The following is a 14,405-nucleotide window of genomic DNA, read 5'->3' on the forward strand; positions in this document are numbered from 1 at the left end:
CTAAGCTTGTTCTAAGTAGGTGCTTTAGACCACTGAGCCATCTCACCAGCCCTACGTTTGATTCTTACAGATGACTTGTACAGGATCTGAGAGACAGGAAGACCGGTAATGGCCACTTAGGCAGGATGGTCAGGGACAGGCTCTGGGGTTAGTGGCAAGGCTAGATAGTGGAGTTCTAAGAGGAATTGAGATGCCCTCTCTGGACCTGGTGATTTCTTTGTTGAGCACAGTACTGTGGAAGAGGACTAGAGGATGTTGGTTTCCTTGACTAAGCATAAGAAGGAATACTGAACGTTGAATCAGAGTACTGTGGAGTGAGGATTCAGATGCGGATCTAGCGACTAAGCGTTTTAATAGCCTTTTTTTTTAAGAGGAGAATATGTTTATGGAGGGAAAGAAAGCTTCTGTCCAAGAGGAAGGACAAAAGGAGAGTTAGTTGCCCTAACTTACAAATCTTGAGTGTTTCAAGGAAAACATTTAGGCATCCTAAACATAAAATTTTCAATAAGCAAAATTCAGACATCAATAAATACAAACTTACTTTGGGATTATGTATTATGTGGTTATTATCTTCAAATCCTCCAGAGTCCAGCGAAAGTAGATGCCCTAAAAATGTTTTTTTATTATTATTATATTTTTTTTTAATAAGGTCTTGGCTGGGGAGGTGGCTCAGTAGAATAAATGCTTCCCTGGCAAGCACAAGGGCCTGAGTTAAATCCCCGGTTCCGCTAAATAAATAAATAAAATAAAACAAAAAACAAGGTCTTAAAGTTGTCTAGGTTGGTGTTAAACTTGGGTTCTTTCTCCTTAGCCTCTGGAGTGGCTGGAACTACTTACTGGGACTTGTTGTCCTATCTGGGTCATTTAACTTAGTACTGGAGGATGTCGTTGGGGGCCTGATGGCCTGGGGAACTGCCAGTTACCTTTGAGAACATTCTCATGATGTGTTTTAATGCTCTGTAAGTACTTAGTGATTTTACAAAGTGTACTACTGGACTTCAGTGTGCTGTTTCTCTTAGCCATATAGTTTGGTCATATCCCCCCTTTTACCCTCCTGGATAACCCTTTAGCAGTCCCCCTTCTTACATGTTATCTTAGATTCCACATGTCAGAGAAAACATGCCATGCATATCTTTCTCAGTCTGGTCTATTACAGCTAAATTGGTGTTTTTTAGTTCCATCTATTTCTGCAGATGACGTAATTCCAGCTTGCTTTCTGGCTGAGTAGTACTCCATCATGGGCATGCCACATTTTCTTCATGCCTTTGTCCATTCATGAGCACCTAGGCTGCTTCTCAGTCTTGGCGCCATAAGTGGTGCAGGGCTCCTGTTGTTGCTTTATGTGCATGCCAGGGTCTTGTGAGGTTGCAATTCTGGTTTCTGAGGGCCCTTCAGGCACTTGTATGGTCCCAGTCCAGCTGCTTCATGGTAGCTGATTGTATGGTAGTTGAGGCTGTAACATCCTGAGCTGGGCACAGGTGGCTGCTAGAGAGGTAGTTTAAAAAAAAAAAAAATCTTTAGTGTTTTTCTCTAATTCTTTAAAATCTATAGTTAACTTTGGTTCTTTTAAAAAATTTTTTAGAGATCAAGCCTCAGGCCCCATACATGCTAGGTAAGTGCCCTAGTGATGGTACCAGAATTCACTGCATTTTATTTACTTGATTATATCCACTTTAGGTTCTATAACCCTAATTCCACGTTTGCCCCTGTAGTGAGGAGAGTGGAACTGTTGGCACATTGAACTAGCTGAAGGTCAGGGCTGTGACTTCTTAGGAAATGAATCTGGAGAGCTAGCAGTTGTGCAGCACTCTCCATTGTCCACCCCTTTCCACAGGCCATGAGCCTTGGTTCTGTGCTTGGCCTTCCACCCTTGATAACACAGGATAGTTGGCGTCACCAGTGTTCCGGTGCGGTCACTTTACATTTGTGTTGGCTTTTATTTCTCAGGAAAGCAGCTTTTATCAGGACTGCATGAGAGCCAAGGTCATTTGTGATACATGAAGTGTCCCTAACCTCCAAGCTCTATTCATTTATTTCTTTTTAAATTAATTTTTTTAAAATTTTATTTATGTGGGGGGGGCAGCTCAGCCCACCAGGGGGCGGGGCTGGCTGGCATGTGATGCTGGGGGATTGAACTGTGGTCCCTGTGCTTTGCTAAGCTTGTTCTAAGTAGGTGCTTTTAGACCACTGAGCCATCTCACCAGCCCCATTTATTTCTTTATTGGTTTTTTGAGGCAGGATCTCGCTGTGTGATTCAGTCAGGCTGGTCACTATGTAGCCCAGGCTGATCTCAAACTCCTGGTGATCCTCCTCAGTTTCTTGGTGCTGGGATTATAGGCATGGGGCACCACTCCCGCCCATCAAGCTTTATTTTTGTACAGAGATCTCCGAAATGGCCATGTGAACCTGAACCCCAAGAGCACATGGCTTATGCCACTTGTCAAGCATTGGGAAGAAAAGGAACTTGGGCTGAGGTTTAGGGATTGTTTATACCATGGTCATATTAGTAGCTAGTGTATAATCAGTGTTCTCTTGACAACTTGAAACTGAAGGAAAGGCTATGGGTAGTGTACTTTTATAATTTGAAGAAAAACATGTTAGAAGTCACAGTACTTTAAGAAAAGGGAAGTGCTTAGAAGGTTTACAGAGAGAAAAATGTTTTTAGCTCTCTTGTCTTAATGGTCTGGGCAGCTTCACCTCAGCAGTAGGAACAGAAAGCAGAACAGGGAAGCTGGACCTGACCACCTGATGAAGAGAATTCACCTTGTTTTAAATTGAGCAGGAAAATCATTTAACCATGTTTTCCTGTATGTACTATTTGTGTTACTCTGAAGAAAAATATTTGAATTAGCAAAAGTAGGGTCGTACAGTTCTCCCTCTTAAATTTCCAGCTCACACAGGACTCCCACTATGCTTTCACTATGGGCTTCTGGCTTCTGCTGAGGGTAGTTTTTTTTTTTTTTAAAGGCTCAGGCTGCCTTAAGTGTGGGTGGGGTGCAGATGTGGCGCTGCGAGTCAAACTGCGGTCCCCTGTGCCTGAGTTTGACCAAGCAGGTGCTGTAAACAACTGAGCTAACCTGCAAGCCCCCATTTTTTAAAAAACCCTTTCTGGGGGCTGGAGAGATGGCTCAGTGGTCTAAAGCACCTACTTGGAACAAGCTTGGCAAAGCACAGGGACCACGGTTCGATCCCCCAGCACCACATGCCAGCCAGCCACGCCCCCTGGTGGGCTGAGCTGGCCACACACACACACACTAAATAAAAAAAAAATAAAAATAAAAACCCTTTCTGTCTTGATGTCTCAGCTGTCAGGAGCAGACTGAATATAGTTTTCCTTCCTTTCCAAATCTCTGAATTTACTCTCGGTGATCTATCTATGCACTGCTGCCTTTCATTTGGGTGGGGGAGGTATGTGTGCCTGGGAATCAAACTCATTAGGACCTTACACTTTCCAGTCAGGCGCTTCTGCCACTGAGCTATGTTCCCAGTCCCTATCTTGCATTTTTGAAGGATACTCTGTAGAGCTAGAATGATGAGATGAATAATTGAAATACTGTTTCAGCTAAGATCTGTGTCTGTGGACCTGAACGTTGACCCTTCACTGCAAATTGACATACCCGATGCACTGAGTGAGAGGGACAAGGTCAAGTTCACGGTGCACACCAAGGTGAGTGAGAGTGCTTGTTGCCTTTCTTACATGTAGGAAGAGACTCCTCTAGCTGAAGTGGGTGCAATGCTGTCTGTAGGGGTGCAGGCAATTACTGAGATGTACCTTCCATCTCAGTCGCTTCACCGACCAATGTTGTGACCATAAAATAGGCCCTGGGCAGCAGCATGACTCCTACCCATGCTTTAGGTTCCTCTGCCTTTGGCTTTAATTTCCTGGGACTTTTTTTAAACTTTATTTTTTTTTTTAATTTTATTTATTTTTTTTTTAATTTTATTTATTTGTGTGTGTGTGTGTGTGTGTGGCCAGCTCAGCCCACCAGGGGGCAGGGCTCGGTGGCATGTGGTGCTGGGGTATTGAACTGCGGTCCCTGTGCTTTGCTAAGCTTTTTCTAAGTAGGTGCTTTAGACCACTGAGCCATCTCACCAGCCCATCCTGGGACTTTTTTAAATTGGTACATTATTGTCACTTCGGTTGGATGTTCATGGCAAACTTCACAAAGGGAAGACGGTATTTTTTTAAAAAGTGTATCTTTAGCAATCAATTTTGAGTATCGGTTATTAGCTTTCTTAGTGGGGAGATGCAGTAGTATTGTTCTTTTTTGAGACAAGGTCTTGCTGCGTTCAGGCTGTCCTTGAACTCAATATGTGTGTAGCCAAGCTGACCTCAAACTTGCAGCGATCCTTCTGCCTCTGCCTCATCAGTGCTGGATGCTTTGTTCTTTATGGGCGCTGACTGTTGTTTTAAACAGAATTTTCCTGCAGTGCTGTCCAGGGTGTCTCAAGTGGTTCTTATCAGTCAGTGGTCCCCTTGTCTCCACAGACTACACTACCTGCATTTCAGAGTCCAGAGTTTTCTGTTACAAGGCAACATGAGGACTTCGTGTGGCTACATGACACTCTCATTGAAACAACAGACTACGCAGGGCTTATTGTGAGTATACTTTGTTTCGAAAGGGAAATAATGCCCAGAGTTCAAGTCTGAAATACTTGAAGAATAATGTGGGAGGCTCACATAACACTGTATACTGTGAGGTCAATGGTTTCATAATTCACATCTACCTTTCTGCTTGGTCTTCCTCTTTTCTCTGACCTCAGTAGAATTGGTTTCTAGGAAACAGTGTTGTTGACAGTGTGCAGTAAGATTTGTCTGGTCCCACAGAGTGAAGGATGGCCTGTGGTGTGAGAAGAGAAAAGTGGCCATTGCCTGTAGGAATAGGGCTTGGGTGATTACAAATGAGGCTTGAGTATATCCTGAGCTGCTGGGAGACCAAGAATTCTGATCTCCTAATAACAATAAAGTCGGTGATTAACACTTGTGCTTTTCTAAATGACACTTTTTTTTTTGGTCTGCTCAGCCTGCCCTGAAGGTGGAGCTGGTGCATCCTGTGGTGCCAGGGATCCAACTGTGGTTTCTTGCGCCTGCCTGAACTTGCCTAAGCAGGCATTTTAGACTGCTGAGCTATCTCGCTGGCTCTTGAAATGACACTCTTGGTTACCTTCTGGAATTAGGTAGAAAGATAACTTTTGATGTTAGTGTTGATTTTACTATGCACTCCCCCCCCCCCCTTCCTCACAGGCTGACTTCTTTCAAATTAAAATTCCCTTTTTGGTACTGAGAATCAAACTCAGGACCTCGCACTTGCCAGGCATGCAGTTATGCCACTGAACTATCCCTGGAAATGTGCTCTGCCAGGTAGTTTGATTTTCTTGTTTGGTGTTTTACTTTTTTATGTATTTGGTACAGGGTCTCACTACATAGCTTGGACTCGTGATCTTCCTATTTTTAGCCTCCCTAGCACTGGGATTACAGGTGTGCTCTCGCCATGTCCAGGATCGCCAGCTCAGTGTGCCTGGTCTCTGCACTTGACTAAGCAAGCTCTAAGTCCACTGAGCATTTCTCACTGGCTCTTGTGTCAGTTAGTTGTGTGTACCTGAACATGCAGTCATCTGGCAAGATGGGTATGAGGCCAGTGCGGCACAATGCTCACTGTCCCCTTTCCTGCTGTAGATTCCTCCAGCTCCTACGAAGCCGGACTTTGATGGCCCTCGTGAGAAGATGCAGAAGCTGGGAGAGGGAGAAGGGTCCATGACCAAGGAGGAATTTGCCAAGATGAAGCAGGAGCTGGAGGCGTAAGTGCTTTCCCTCTGGCTGCACCACTGAGAGGTAGTGAAGCAGCACTGTGTATACCTAAGAGAACCTGGAGCTAGGCTCTGTTGGGTTTTATTTTGTTTCAGCATAACTGAGTTGCCTGCTGCTGTTAAGAGAGTACATTTCACTGAGGATGGGATGTGTTCCTCATGGTCATAGTGCAGACTGCTTTTCCCTTCTTGTGGGGTATACGTGTTAAGGCTGTGGGCCTTAACAGAACAAAGAAACAAACTTGTTTCTTGATGTACTTTTGTTATTTTTGTTTTGAGGCAGAGGATTTCTGCCAATCTGTAGTCCAGCCTGGCCTCAAACTTAAAGCAGTCCTCCCACTTCAGCCTCTTCTGAGTGCTGAGATTACAAATTTGTAGCATCACACTTGGCTCTTCATACATTTCAGGCTGCTGGTACCAAGATTATTTTCTCTTGAAGTGTGGTTACTGGAAGTACCAAAGAAACTACATTGCTGCAAGTGCCACTAGGATGATCTAAGTAACTGCTCTGATGGTTAAGAGGGGCCGAGGTCCCAGACGCCATACTAAGCTGATTGTAGTTTTTGAGCAAAAATGGATTCTTTGCCTTCTAATCCCAGCACTCGGGAGGGTGAGTCAGGAGGATCACTGGGTTTAAGGCCAGCCTGAGCTACATAACAAGACCCTGTCTCAAACAAAAAAGTGGATTTGGTGTTCTTTAACTACTGGTATTTGACTTTAAAACAAAAAACAAATTAAATGTGAACTCTAAAACTGCATAGAGTACCATTTAAATGTCTGAAAGGTTAAGAAAATCCTGGGTACTGAGTTTTTCTTAACAGATATGAGGTAGACTTTGGGGCTAGGTTTTCCTATCCTATCCTCTTGCCTCTTGGCTCAGAAGCACTCTGGCCTTCAAGAGAAAAGAGTGCCTCGAGCTCAGTCTCCATAGCTCTTTTGTCCTCCTGGGACCTATGCAGCCCAGTGCGGCTGGGTGATTGTAGTGACCTGGGTATAGATGGCCCCAGGCCTAGCCTGTCCCGCAGGTGCATACAGCACCACCTCCTTCCCAACTCATTCGTTCTACACATTTCTAAATTTAGTTCTTGACTGGAGACCAAGTTAGACCAAATGCTGCACTGGTTTAGGTGAGGTATTTCTGAAGTAGGGCGGGCAGAACAGTCTTGTCAGCAGGTCCTGTGGTGTCTTTGCAGGGAGTATCTCGCTGTCTTTAAGAAGACTGTGTCCTCCCATGAAGTCTTTCTTCAGCGGCTCTCTTCTCACCCCATTCTCAGTAAAGACCGCAACTTCCATGTTTTCCTGGAATATGATCAGGATGTAAGGCAATTTTATTCCATTTCTGTGGTCCTTAGAGTTAAAATGTGTGGTTGGGCTTTTGACAATAGGCTTTAGCCAGTAAGATGGCATGTGCCTATCAGTGCAGCTGTTCAGGGGTCTGAGGCAGGAGGATCACAAGTCTTAAGTCTAGCCTGGGCAACTAAAAAATTGCTGTTAAATTTTTTTGAGTTATAATGAGGGGAGCCCTTATGTGCACATTTCTTCAGTATCTCCTGACACTGAGCACCTAATAGACAGTGTAGGCTAGAGCGGCAGCATAGTGATTATGGCCAGGACCTGGAAGCCGAAAGCTAGGTGCTGCATAGCTGCAGATCCCAGGGACCCTGGGCTGTGGGAGGGCCTGGTCAAGACTGATGCTCCTGCTGTGTTAGTACAGTGGCATTGGGAATGCTACACGGGATCAGTGTGGATCTTTAGGAAAACCATATAACTTATCTTTTGTGATTTCCTTCTTTCATAGCTAAGTGTCAGGCGGAAGAACACCAAAGAGGTGTTTGGTGGGTTTTTCAAGAGTGTGGTGAAGAGTGCTGATGAAGTTCTCTTTTCTGGGGTTAAGGTAAGGGCTTCGGGCTGGGTGAATTGACCTTACAAGGTCCTTGTGATGTAGTCAACATCACTTTCAGACGTGACTCTTTGTTAAAGAACACAACCAAGATGCCTGAGCTTAGAGGATAAGAGGTTACCTCTGTTCAGCCATGGGGATTCTGAGCTCAGGCAGCAAGAGAAAAGAGAGGCATGGGCAGAAGGGCTCCTCTGTATAGCATCCCACCATCTGGCCTCCCCTCATCCCCGCTGTCACCTCCCCAGAAGAGCCTTGTCCTCTCAGGGCTAACGTGAGCCTTGCCACTCAAGTCTTTAGTTTTCTCCTCTGCAAGGACAGAGGCTGCTCACTTCTGAAAGGCAGAATGAGTTGGGCTTGGTGGTGTACACCTAAGTCCAAGAGGCTAAAGCAGGGGGATCATGAGTTAAAGGCTAGCCTGAATTACATAGTGAGACCCTGTCTTAAATAAACAAAGGAATAAGGTGATTAGTCAGTGTTGCATGTCATTCCCCAAAGAAAAGAGCAGAAAAAATCTTGCAAATATTGACCTGAAATTACATTTTTAGAGCAGTGAAATATTAAAATTACTTTCACCTGTTGGTTGTGGCCAGCACCATGCAAGTGTTAGAATAGTTCTGTTGCCTGAGCTATAGTCGTGTGGCCTCACTAGAGCTCCTCCCTGCACAGACTTTGCTCATCTAGGCCTGACAGGGCAGGAGGACGGCAGTGGAAGTTTGGAAACCAGCACAGGGCAAGGCAGTGGGTACCTTATGTGTATGCAGTGGAAGATGCTTGGCATCTGCTGGGTGAGCGGATTGCCATGGCCTGAAGTGAGCCAGGTTAAATGCTAGCAAATCCTCCAGCTTGTGATGAGCATGCACTCACAGGACCACTGTCCTGGAGTGTGGACTTGCTGGGTCTTGGTGTCTGCATTCCTGGCACTGGCAGATACTCCTCAGAAAAGTTCTGTCCATTGGTTTCCTCTCAGCACCCCGTTTTGCTGGTCCTGAGTGTCAGGTAGTGTCCCTTAGATTTGAAAGTCCTCAGTCTGTTGAGTTCTGAATTCTGATTTCCCTGCCATAGTGTTTATTCTTTTTTTTTTTTTTCTTAATTTTTTTTTTTTTATTTTAACATTGTGTGTGTGTGTGTGTGTGTGTGTGTGTGTGTGTGGCCAGCTCAGCCCACCAGGGGGCGCGGCTGGCTGGCATGTGGTGCTGGGGGATTGAACCGCGGTCCCTATGCTTTGCCAAGCTTGTTCCAAGTAGGTGCTTTAGACCACTGAGCCATCTCTCCAGCCCTATTCTTTTTTTTTTTTAATGAGCAGAATATATTAAGAGAAAGAAAGCTCCTGTCCAAGAGAGGGACAGGAAGGGGGCCCGAGTGGGTAGTTCTCCAGGAAGCTATCTCTTCCAGGGACTTTTATAGTGTAAAGCCATATGAGGCTAAGGTAGAGAGAATGGGAACTCACTTAGGTGGGCAGGAGGTGGAACAAAACTATGGTAAACAATTTTAACAGTATTATGAGACAAAACTGTATAAAAATTTGTTACCTAAGCACGTCTCAATCCAGAATTTATGAAAGAAAAGCAAACTCATACCTCCGTCCAGGGATCTCGGTGGAAACCTCCAAAATGATACAGGGAGAAAAACTGATCTCGGGTGGGTGACCTCCAAATCATATAGGGAACCTCCAAATGACGTAGGGAAAAACGATTTCCTGACCTGACCTGCACAAGTTTGTGTTCTCTAAATCCGAAGAATGAATTTTAGAAACAAATGGAGGTTCTGAGCAGAATATATTTATTGAGAGAAAGAAAGCTCCTGTCTAAGAGAGGGACAGGAGGGGGGCCCAAGAGGGTAGTTCCCCCCGTAGTGTTTATTCTGATATGAAACAAATCCTCATGTGTTGGGTTTCTGCTTGTGTTTCCTCTTCCTTCCTTTCAGGAGGTGGATGACTTCTTTGAGCAGGAGAAGAACTTCCTGGTTAACTACTACAACAGGATCAAGGACTCCTGTGGCAAAGCTGACAGGATGACCCGGGCGCATAAAAGTAAGTCCCCACCCCTTGCTGCTGTAGGGGTCCTGCCATGCCTGCTCCCCTTTGCAGAGGGCTGTGCTTGTCTCTGCAGGTGTTGCTGATGACTACATCCACACAGCAGCTTGCCTGCACAGCCTGGCCTTGGAGGAGCCCACCATCATCAAGAAGTGAGTGTTTGGAAAGCGCTTTCCCAGCAGTGAGTTGCAGTTTGAGACGTGGGTGTGAGGCAGTTCCCGGACAGATGCAGTCCTCATCAGAGTCTTGTGTCCTGTCACGCTGAATGTCTCTTCTCAGGATAGTGATCTTGTGGTCACTTTGTTTTTGTTTTGTTGTTGTTGTTGTTTTATTAATTAATTAATTAATTAGTGTGTGTGTATGTGTGTGTGGCCAGCTCAGCCCACCAGGGGGCAGGGCTGGCTGGCATGTGGTGCTGGGGGATTGAACTGCGGTCCCTGGGCTTTGCTAAGCTTGTTCTAAGTAGGTGCTTTAGACCACTGAGCCATCTTACCAGCCCTTGTGGTCACTTCGGAGAGAATTTTGGCTCATGTTCTTGGGCAGTTTGGTTCTTGCCATTTGGCTTGATGGTGCCCTACCTTTTTGAAGGGATTTGGTTATGAGACTAATATATGACCCTTAGACCAGTACTGAGTTTTTTTATTCCCATTTCCCCATCCTGGGTATTTCTTTTGGGAGATGTTTACATTAGAGCATTGATAAGGTCATACTGTAGGATAATCAAATGTAGGACTATATGGCTGCCTTGTTTGTGTACATTTTCAGGTACCTATTGAAGGTTGCTGAGCTATTTGAAAAACTTCGGGTAAGGTTTTTGTGTCCTTGATGGTATAAATTTAGTAGTTGGGAGACATTTGCATTGATAGTGACTTTTCCCTTGTTTAACCAGAAAGTGGAGGGCCGTGTCTCCTCAGACGAAGACTTAAAGCTGACAGAGCTGCTCCGCTACTACATGCTCAACATCGAGGCTGCCAAGGTGAGTCAGGCTGGGCTGGGTGGGAATCTGAGCCCAGGCACCCTGTGGCTGCTCTGATGCAGGAGAGCCAGGGCCACTCGGATGTTTGTGTGTGCAGCATGTGTGCCTGTGGCCGCAGGCCTTTTGACACATTGCTTGCTGTCATCTGCCAGGGTTTTAAGATTTAAACTGATAATTTGTGGTATATTTCCTAGTTTCACAGGATAAGAGCTTATTTCATATTTTCTACACATACGTAATAGTGGATACAATGTCAGTGAGCTTCCACAACTCTGCCAGTTTTGAACATTTTAGAGATTGTACAGTCCATGTCGCATGCACTGTGACTGCACATGTGGGAACCTCTGCTTTCCTATGAGACCACAGAGTGTTCAAGTGAGTGGGACCGCTCTGGGTTCCCAGAAGTGGGCTCGCAGAGTGGCTTCATCCCCTCAACACCCCCAGCAGCAACTGGGTGTGTTTTGTCTCTATTCTGGGCTTTTTCACCACAGCTGTGTGAAAAGCTCTGGAGAAGTGGTACTTCTTCTGTGAATCTTGGGACAGCTCATATGTAGCACTTCAGGTGGCGTGGGCACTGGCCTACCACCTGTTCTTCCCGCTGTGTTCTCCTGAGGTCTGTCATTGCTGTCCTCTCCTTCCAGGACCTTCTGTACAGACGCACCAAAGCCCTCATTGACTATGAGAATTCCAACAAAGCTCTGGACAAGGCCCGACTGAAGAGCCGGGACGTGAAGGTGGCCGAGGCACACCAGCAGCAGTGCTGTCAGAAGTTCGAGCAGCTCTCGGAGTCAGCAAAGGAAGGTTAAGCAGGGCCACTCTTCTGGGCCTTCTTACTTAGTTATTTTATGTATTCAGTACACAGCCTTACTACACAGGTTGGACTTGTAGTCAGCCTTCTGACTACAAGTAGATCCTCCTGTTTTCAGCCTCCAAAGCACCAGGATTACCAGCATGTGCCACCATGCCCAGTCTCAGTCACCATCTTGGCCTACCAGGGGGTGGGGTGGGTGGTGGAGCCAGCACAGCGCACTGGGGATCAAACCCTGGTCCCTTTAATCCGCTGAGCTATCTGGCTGGCCCCTCTTTTGGGCCTTTTGTGTTCAATGTGGAAATCAGGGATGAGTTGCGCCCAAGTATAGAGACACCTGTGGCTTCTGCAGGTCATAAGTTGTCAGTGCCTGTCCAAGTCTTTGTCACTTGCATACCCTTGCCCTCCTCACATGCGTGTTTATGAGCGTATACCTGACTCTTAGGGACCACACAGATTTGGCTATGTGCATAGTCTTCTGTCCCAAAAATACCGCTGTTTCTGGTCTGGCAGCTGTCTTTTGCCCTGGAACAGTGTTTGGTTTTCACCTTGGCCATCACCCTTCCCAAAGGTCATCTCACAAGTAGGTAGGTGGTCTGGTGCTGTCTTCTGTGCCCCTCACCCCTCATTCTGAAGAATGGGTGCCCAGGTAGGCATTTCCCACGCATACCTGCAAGCTGCCCCTGTTCTGCTCCTCATCCCTCCTTCCTGCCAGAGTGGGCTGCTGGCTACAGGAAAGGTCTTACTGAGTCACTAAGTTATATGGGGCTCAAATTTGTGATTCCCTGCCTCAGCCTTCCATGGTCTGGGGTTCTACATGTGCTCCCCCACATTGGCCTGAACTGATCAGATCTGAAACAAGCCTAGAGAACAGCAGTTCTTTGTTTCCTTTTTCTTAAGAGTGAGCTGTAATGGGTGGGTGCTATGTACTTGAGAAATGCAGTGTGAGGTCCTGTGACTGCATTTCAGGCTGCTGAGCACAGGTGCTCTCAGGGGCTTGGTGACTGACTGGTCTGTGCTGATTGTGGTCACAGTGACCCTAAGACCTCTGTCCTAGGCCCAGTTGATTAGAAACTTTGAGGACAAGAAGGTTTTGTCGATCTTTTGTGGGAATGATACTGGGGCCAGCTGCAGTTGTGATGGCTGGAATCCTGGCCACTTGCGGGGAGCTGAGGCAAAAGGATCCCAGAAAGTTCAGTGCCAGTCTGGCAACTTTGTCAGGCCTCATCTCAGGCAGAATGAGCTGGGGAGATTGAGCCACAAAATGCTTGTCTAGCATGTGTGAGGCTCTGGGCTCCATCCCCAGCGCTGCCAGAAAAGAAAAGTAAAGGTTCTGTGAATGTGAATTCTGTATGGATTCTTGGCTTGGTTTGGTAACATTTGAATGTTTTCTTTCTGTAGAACTGATGAACTTCAAACGGAAGAGAGTGGCAGCATTTAGGAAGAATCTGATAGAGATGTCAGAGCTGGAAATCAAGCATGCCAGAGTGAGTACTGCTGCAGACAGATCAGGCACTGGCCCTGGCCCTGTGGGGTCTCAGTGCTGATTTAGCTGCTGCAAGCCGAAGCCCCGTCCTGAAATGCTTTGGGAGGAGTGTCCTGGGGAGGCCCTGTTCCCTGTGTGGAGGGGCCTTGTATGCTGCAGTGCGCATCCTGCCAGGGATCGAGTGAGGGCTCCTCAGTGCTGTGGCTTGTCCTGGAGTACCCAGTAGAAGAAACTTCTCTCCTTTGCTATTTGCCCTCCAGCACGCCTTTCTGGTTTAAGAGGAAGCAAAGCCTTTAGCTTCCTACTGTGTAGAGTTGGCCTCTGCAGCTTGGTTGAGTGCAGGATTGGGAGAGTAGTGTTTTCTGTGGGGCCTCTGGCAGATGATAAGGCTTTAAAAGGTTGGGGTGCTGTGGTCCTCAATCTCCAAGAGTGCATTTTGCTCCCCTTCCTCCAGTCTGCTGTCTGGTGTGGTCTCTAGGTCAGCCTGGAGCCTGGTGTCCCTTGGAGAGGAGCTGGCAGTGGCGGCCCTTCCTTCATTGGGCGAGGTGGGGCCTTGGGCAGGGAGTGGGCAGCACAGGCTGCCCTCGGTTTCTTAGGTGAGCTTCCTATTAGAGCTGTGTCACAATACATAAATTTGTCTAGAGTGCTTTTAATTGGTATTGGCGTGTACCTAACACATCTTTCTCCTGTTTATATTTATTGTTTGTCAAATTTCTTTAAAGCAAGAACGCAGGGATGCAAGTTTTGTAGTCATTAGGATTAATTATGACTTAATTTTGATAACCTCACCCATGGCTCAGGGCAGCCAGTACTGGACACGGAGCCAGGGCCCGGCCCAGCCCTCGGCCTCCCAAGAGCTAGGATATGGGCATGTGCTGCCGCTCTGGTGCTCTCTTCTCACTCTTGGGTGCGTCCTGATGGGTCTGCTCTGCGGCAGAGCCGCTGGTCTGCCCTGACCTTGGCATGGTTTCCTTTCCAGAACAATGTCTCCCTCCTGCAGAGCTGCATTGACTTGTTCAAGAGCAACTGACTATGACTATCAGTCTGCTTGCCTCAGAGGAAGACTTGTGAGAAGCCAGCGCCACTTGCACTTCGTCGTCCTTGCTGTAGATGATTAGCTTTGACTTTAGCTTACAATTATGTGAATAAATATTTTGATTTCTAAAAATCTTAACATTTAACCATGTTGGTTTAAACATTTTTACTGCATGTTACTTGGATGTGACTAATTTTTATTCTGCATTTAATACCTCAGCTTGGCAGCCCCTGAACACTGGATTCTCCTGTCACCGAGGAGGGTGGGAGCCTTGTGCACACACAGGTGCTGTCCCTAGCAGTGTGGCTCAGGTTGGACACACCAACATTGACACATGGCACGCTGCAGAAGGTGCATTC

The 14,405-nt window shown here is 46.5% G+C and overlaps 1 protein-coding gene across 2 annotated transcripts in view; it reads left to right on the forward strand.

Moving 5' to 3' along the window:
- The window catches only part of Snx5 (sorting nexin 5), a 20,427-nt gene extending 6,243 nt beyond the window's left edge, over positions 1–14,184 (forward strand). For both annotated transcript variants that reach the window (XM_004635602.2, XM_023720134.1), the window contains 12 exons: positions 3,563–3,667; positions 4,490–4,600; positions 5,678–5,799; positions 7,002–7,125; positions 7,607–7,702; positions 9,632–9,737; positions 9,817–9,892; positions 10,506–10,545; positions 10,630–10,716; positions 11,358–11,517; positions 12,926–13,011; positions 13,990–14,184. In XM_004635602.2, coding sequence (XP_004635659.1) covers positions 3,563–3,667; positions 4,490–4,600; positions 5,678–5,799; positions 7,002–7,125; positions 7,607–7,702; positions 9,632–9,737; positions 9,817–9,892; positions 10,506–10,545; positions 10,630–10,716; positions 11,358–11,517; positions 12,926–13,011; positions 13,990–14,040 — 1,164 coding nt within the window. In that variant the 3' untranslated portion in view covers positions 14,041–14,184. The remainder of the gene's footprint in view (positions 1–3,562; positions 3,668–4,489; positions 4,601–5,677; positions 5,800–7,001; positions 7,126–7,606; positions 7,703–9,631; positions 9,738–9,816; positions 9,893–10,505; positions 10,546–10,629; positions 10,717–11,357; positions 11,518–12,925; positions 13,012–13,989) is intronic.
- Positions 14,185–14,405: the final 221 nt, after the last annotated feature.

The sequence above is a fragment of the Octodon degus genome, unplaced genomic scaffold (genome assembly GCF_000260255.1).
Source record: "Octodon degus isolate 3935 unplaced genomic scaffold, OctDeg1.0 scaffold00073, whole genome shotgun sequence".
NCBI classification, from domain to species: Eukaryota; Metazoa; Chordata; class Mammalia; order Rodentia; family Octodontidae; genus Octodon; species Octodon degus.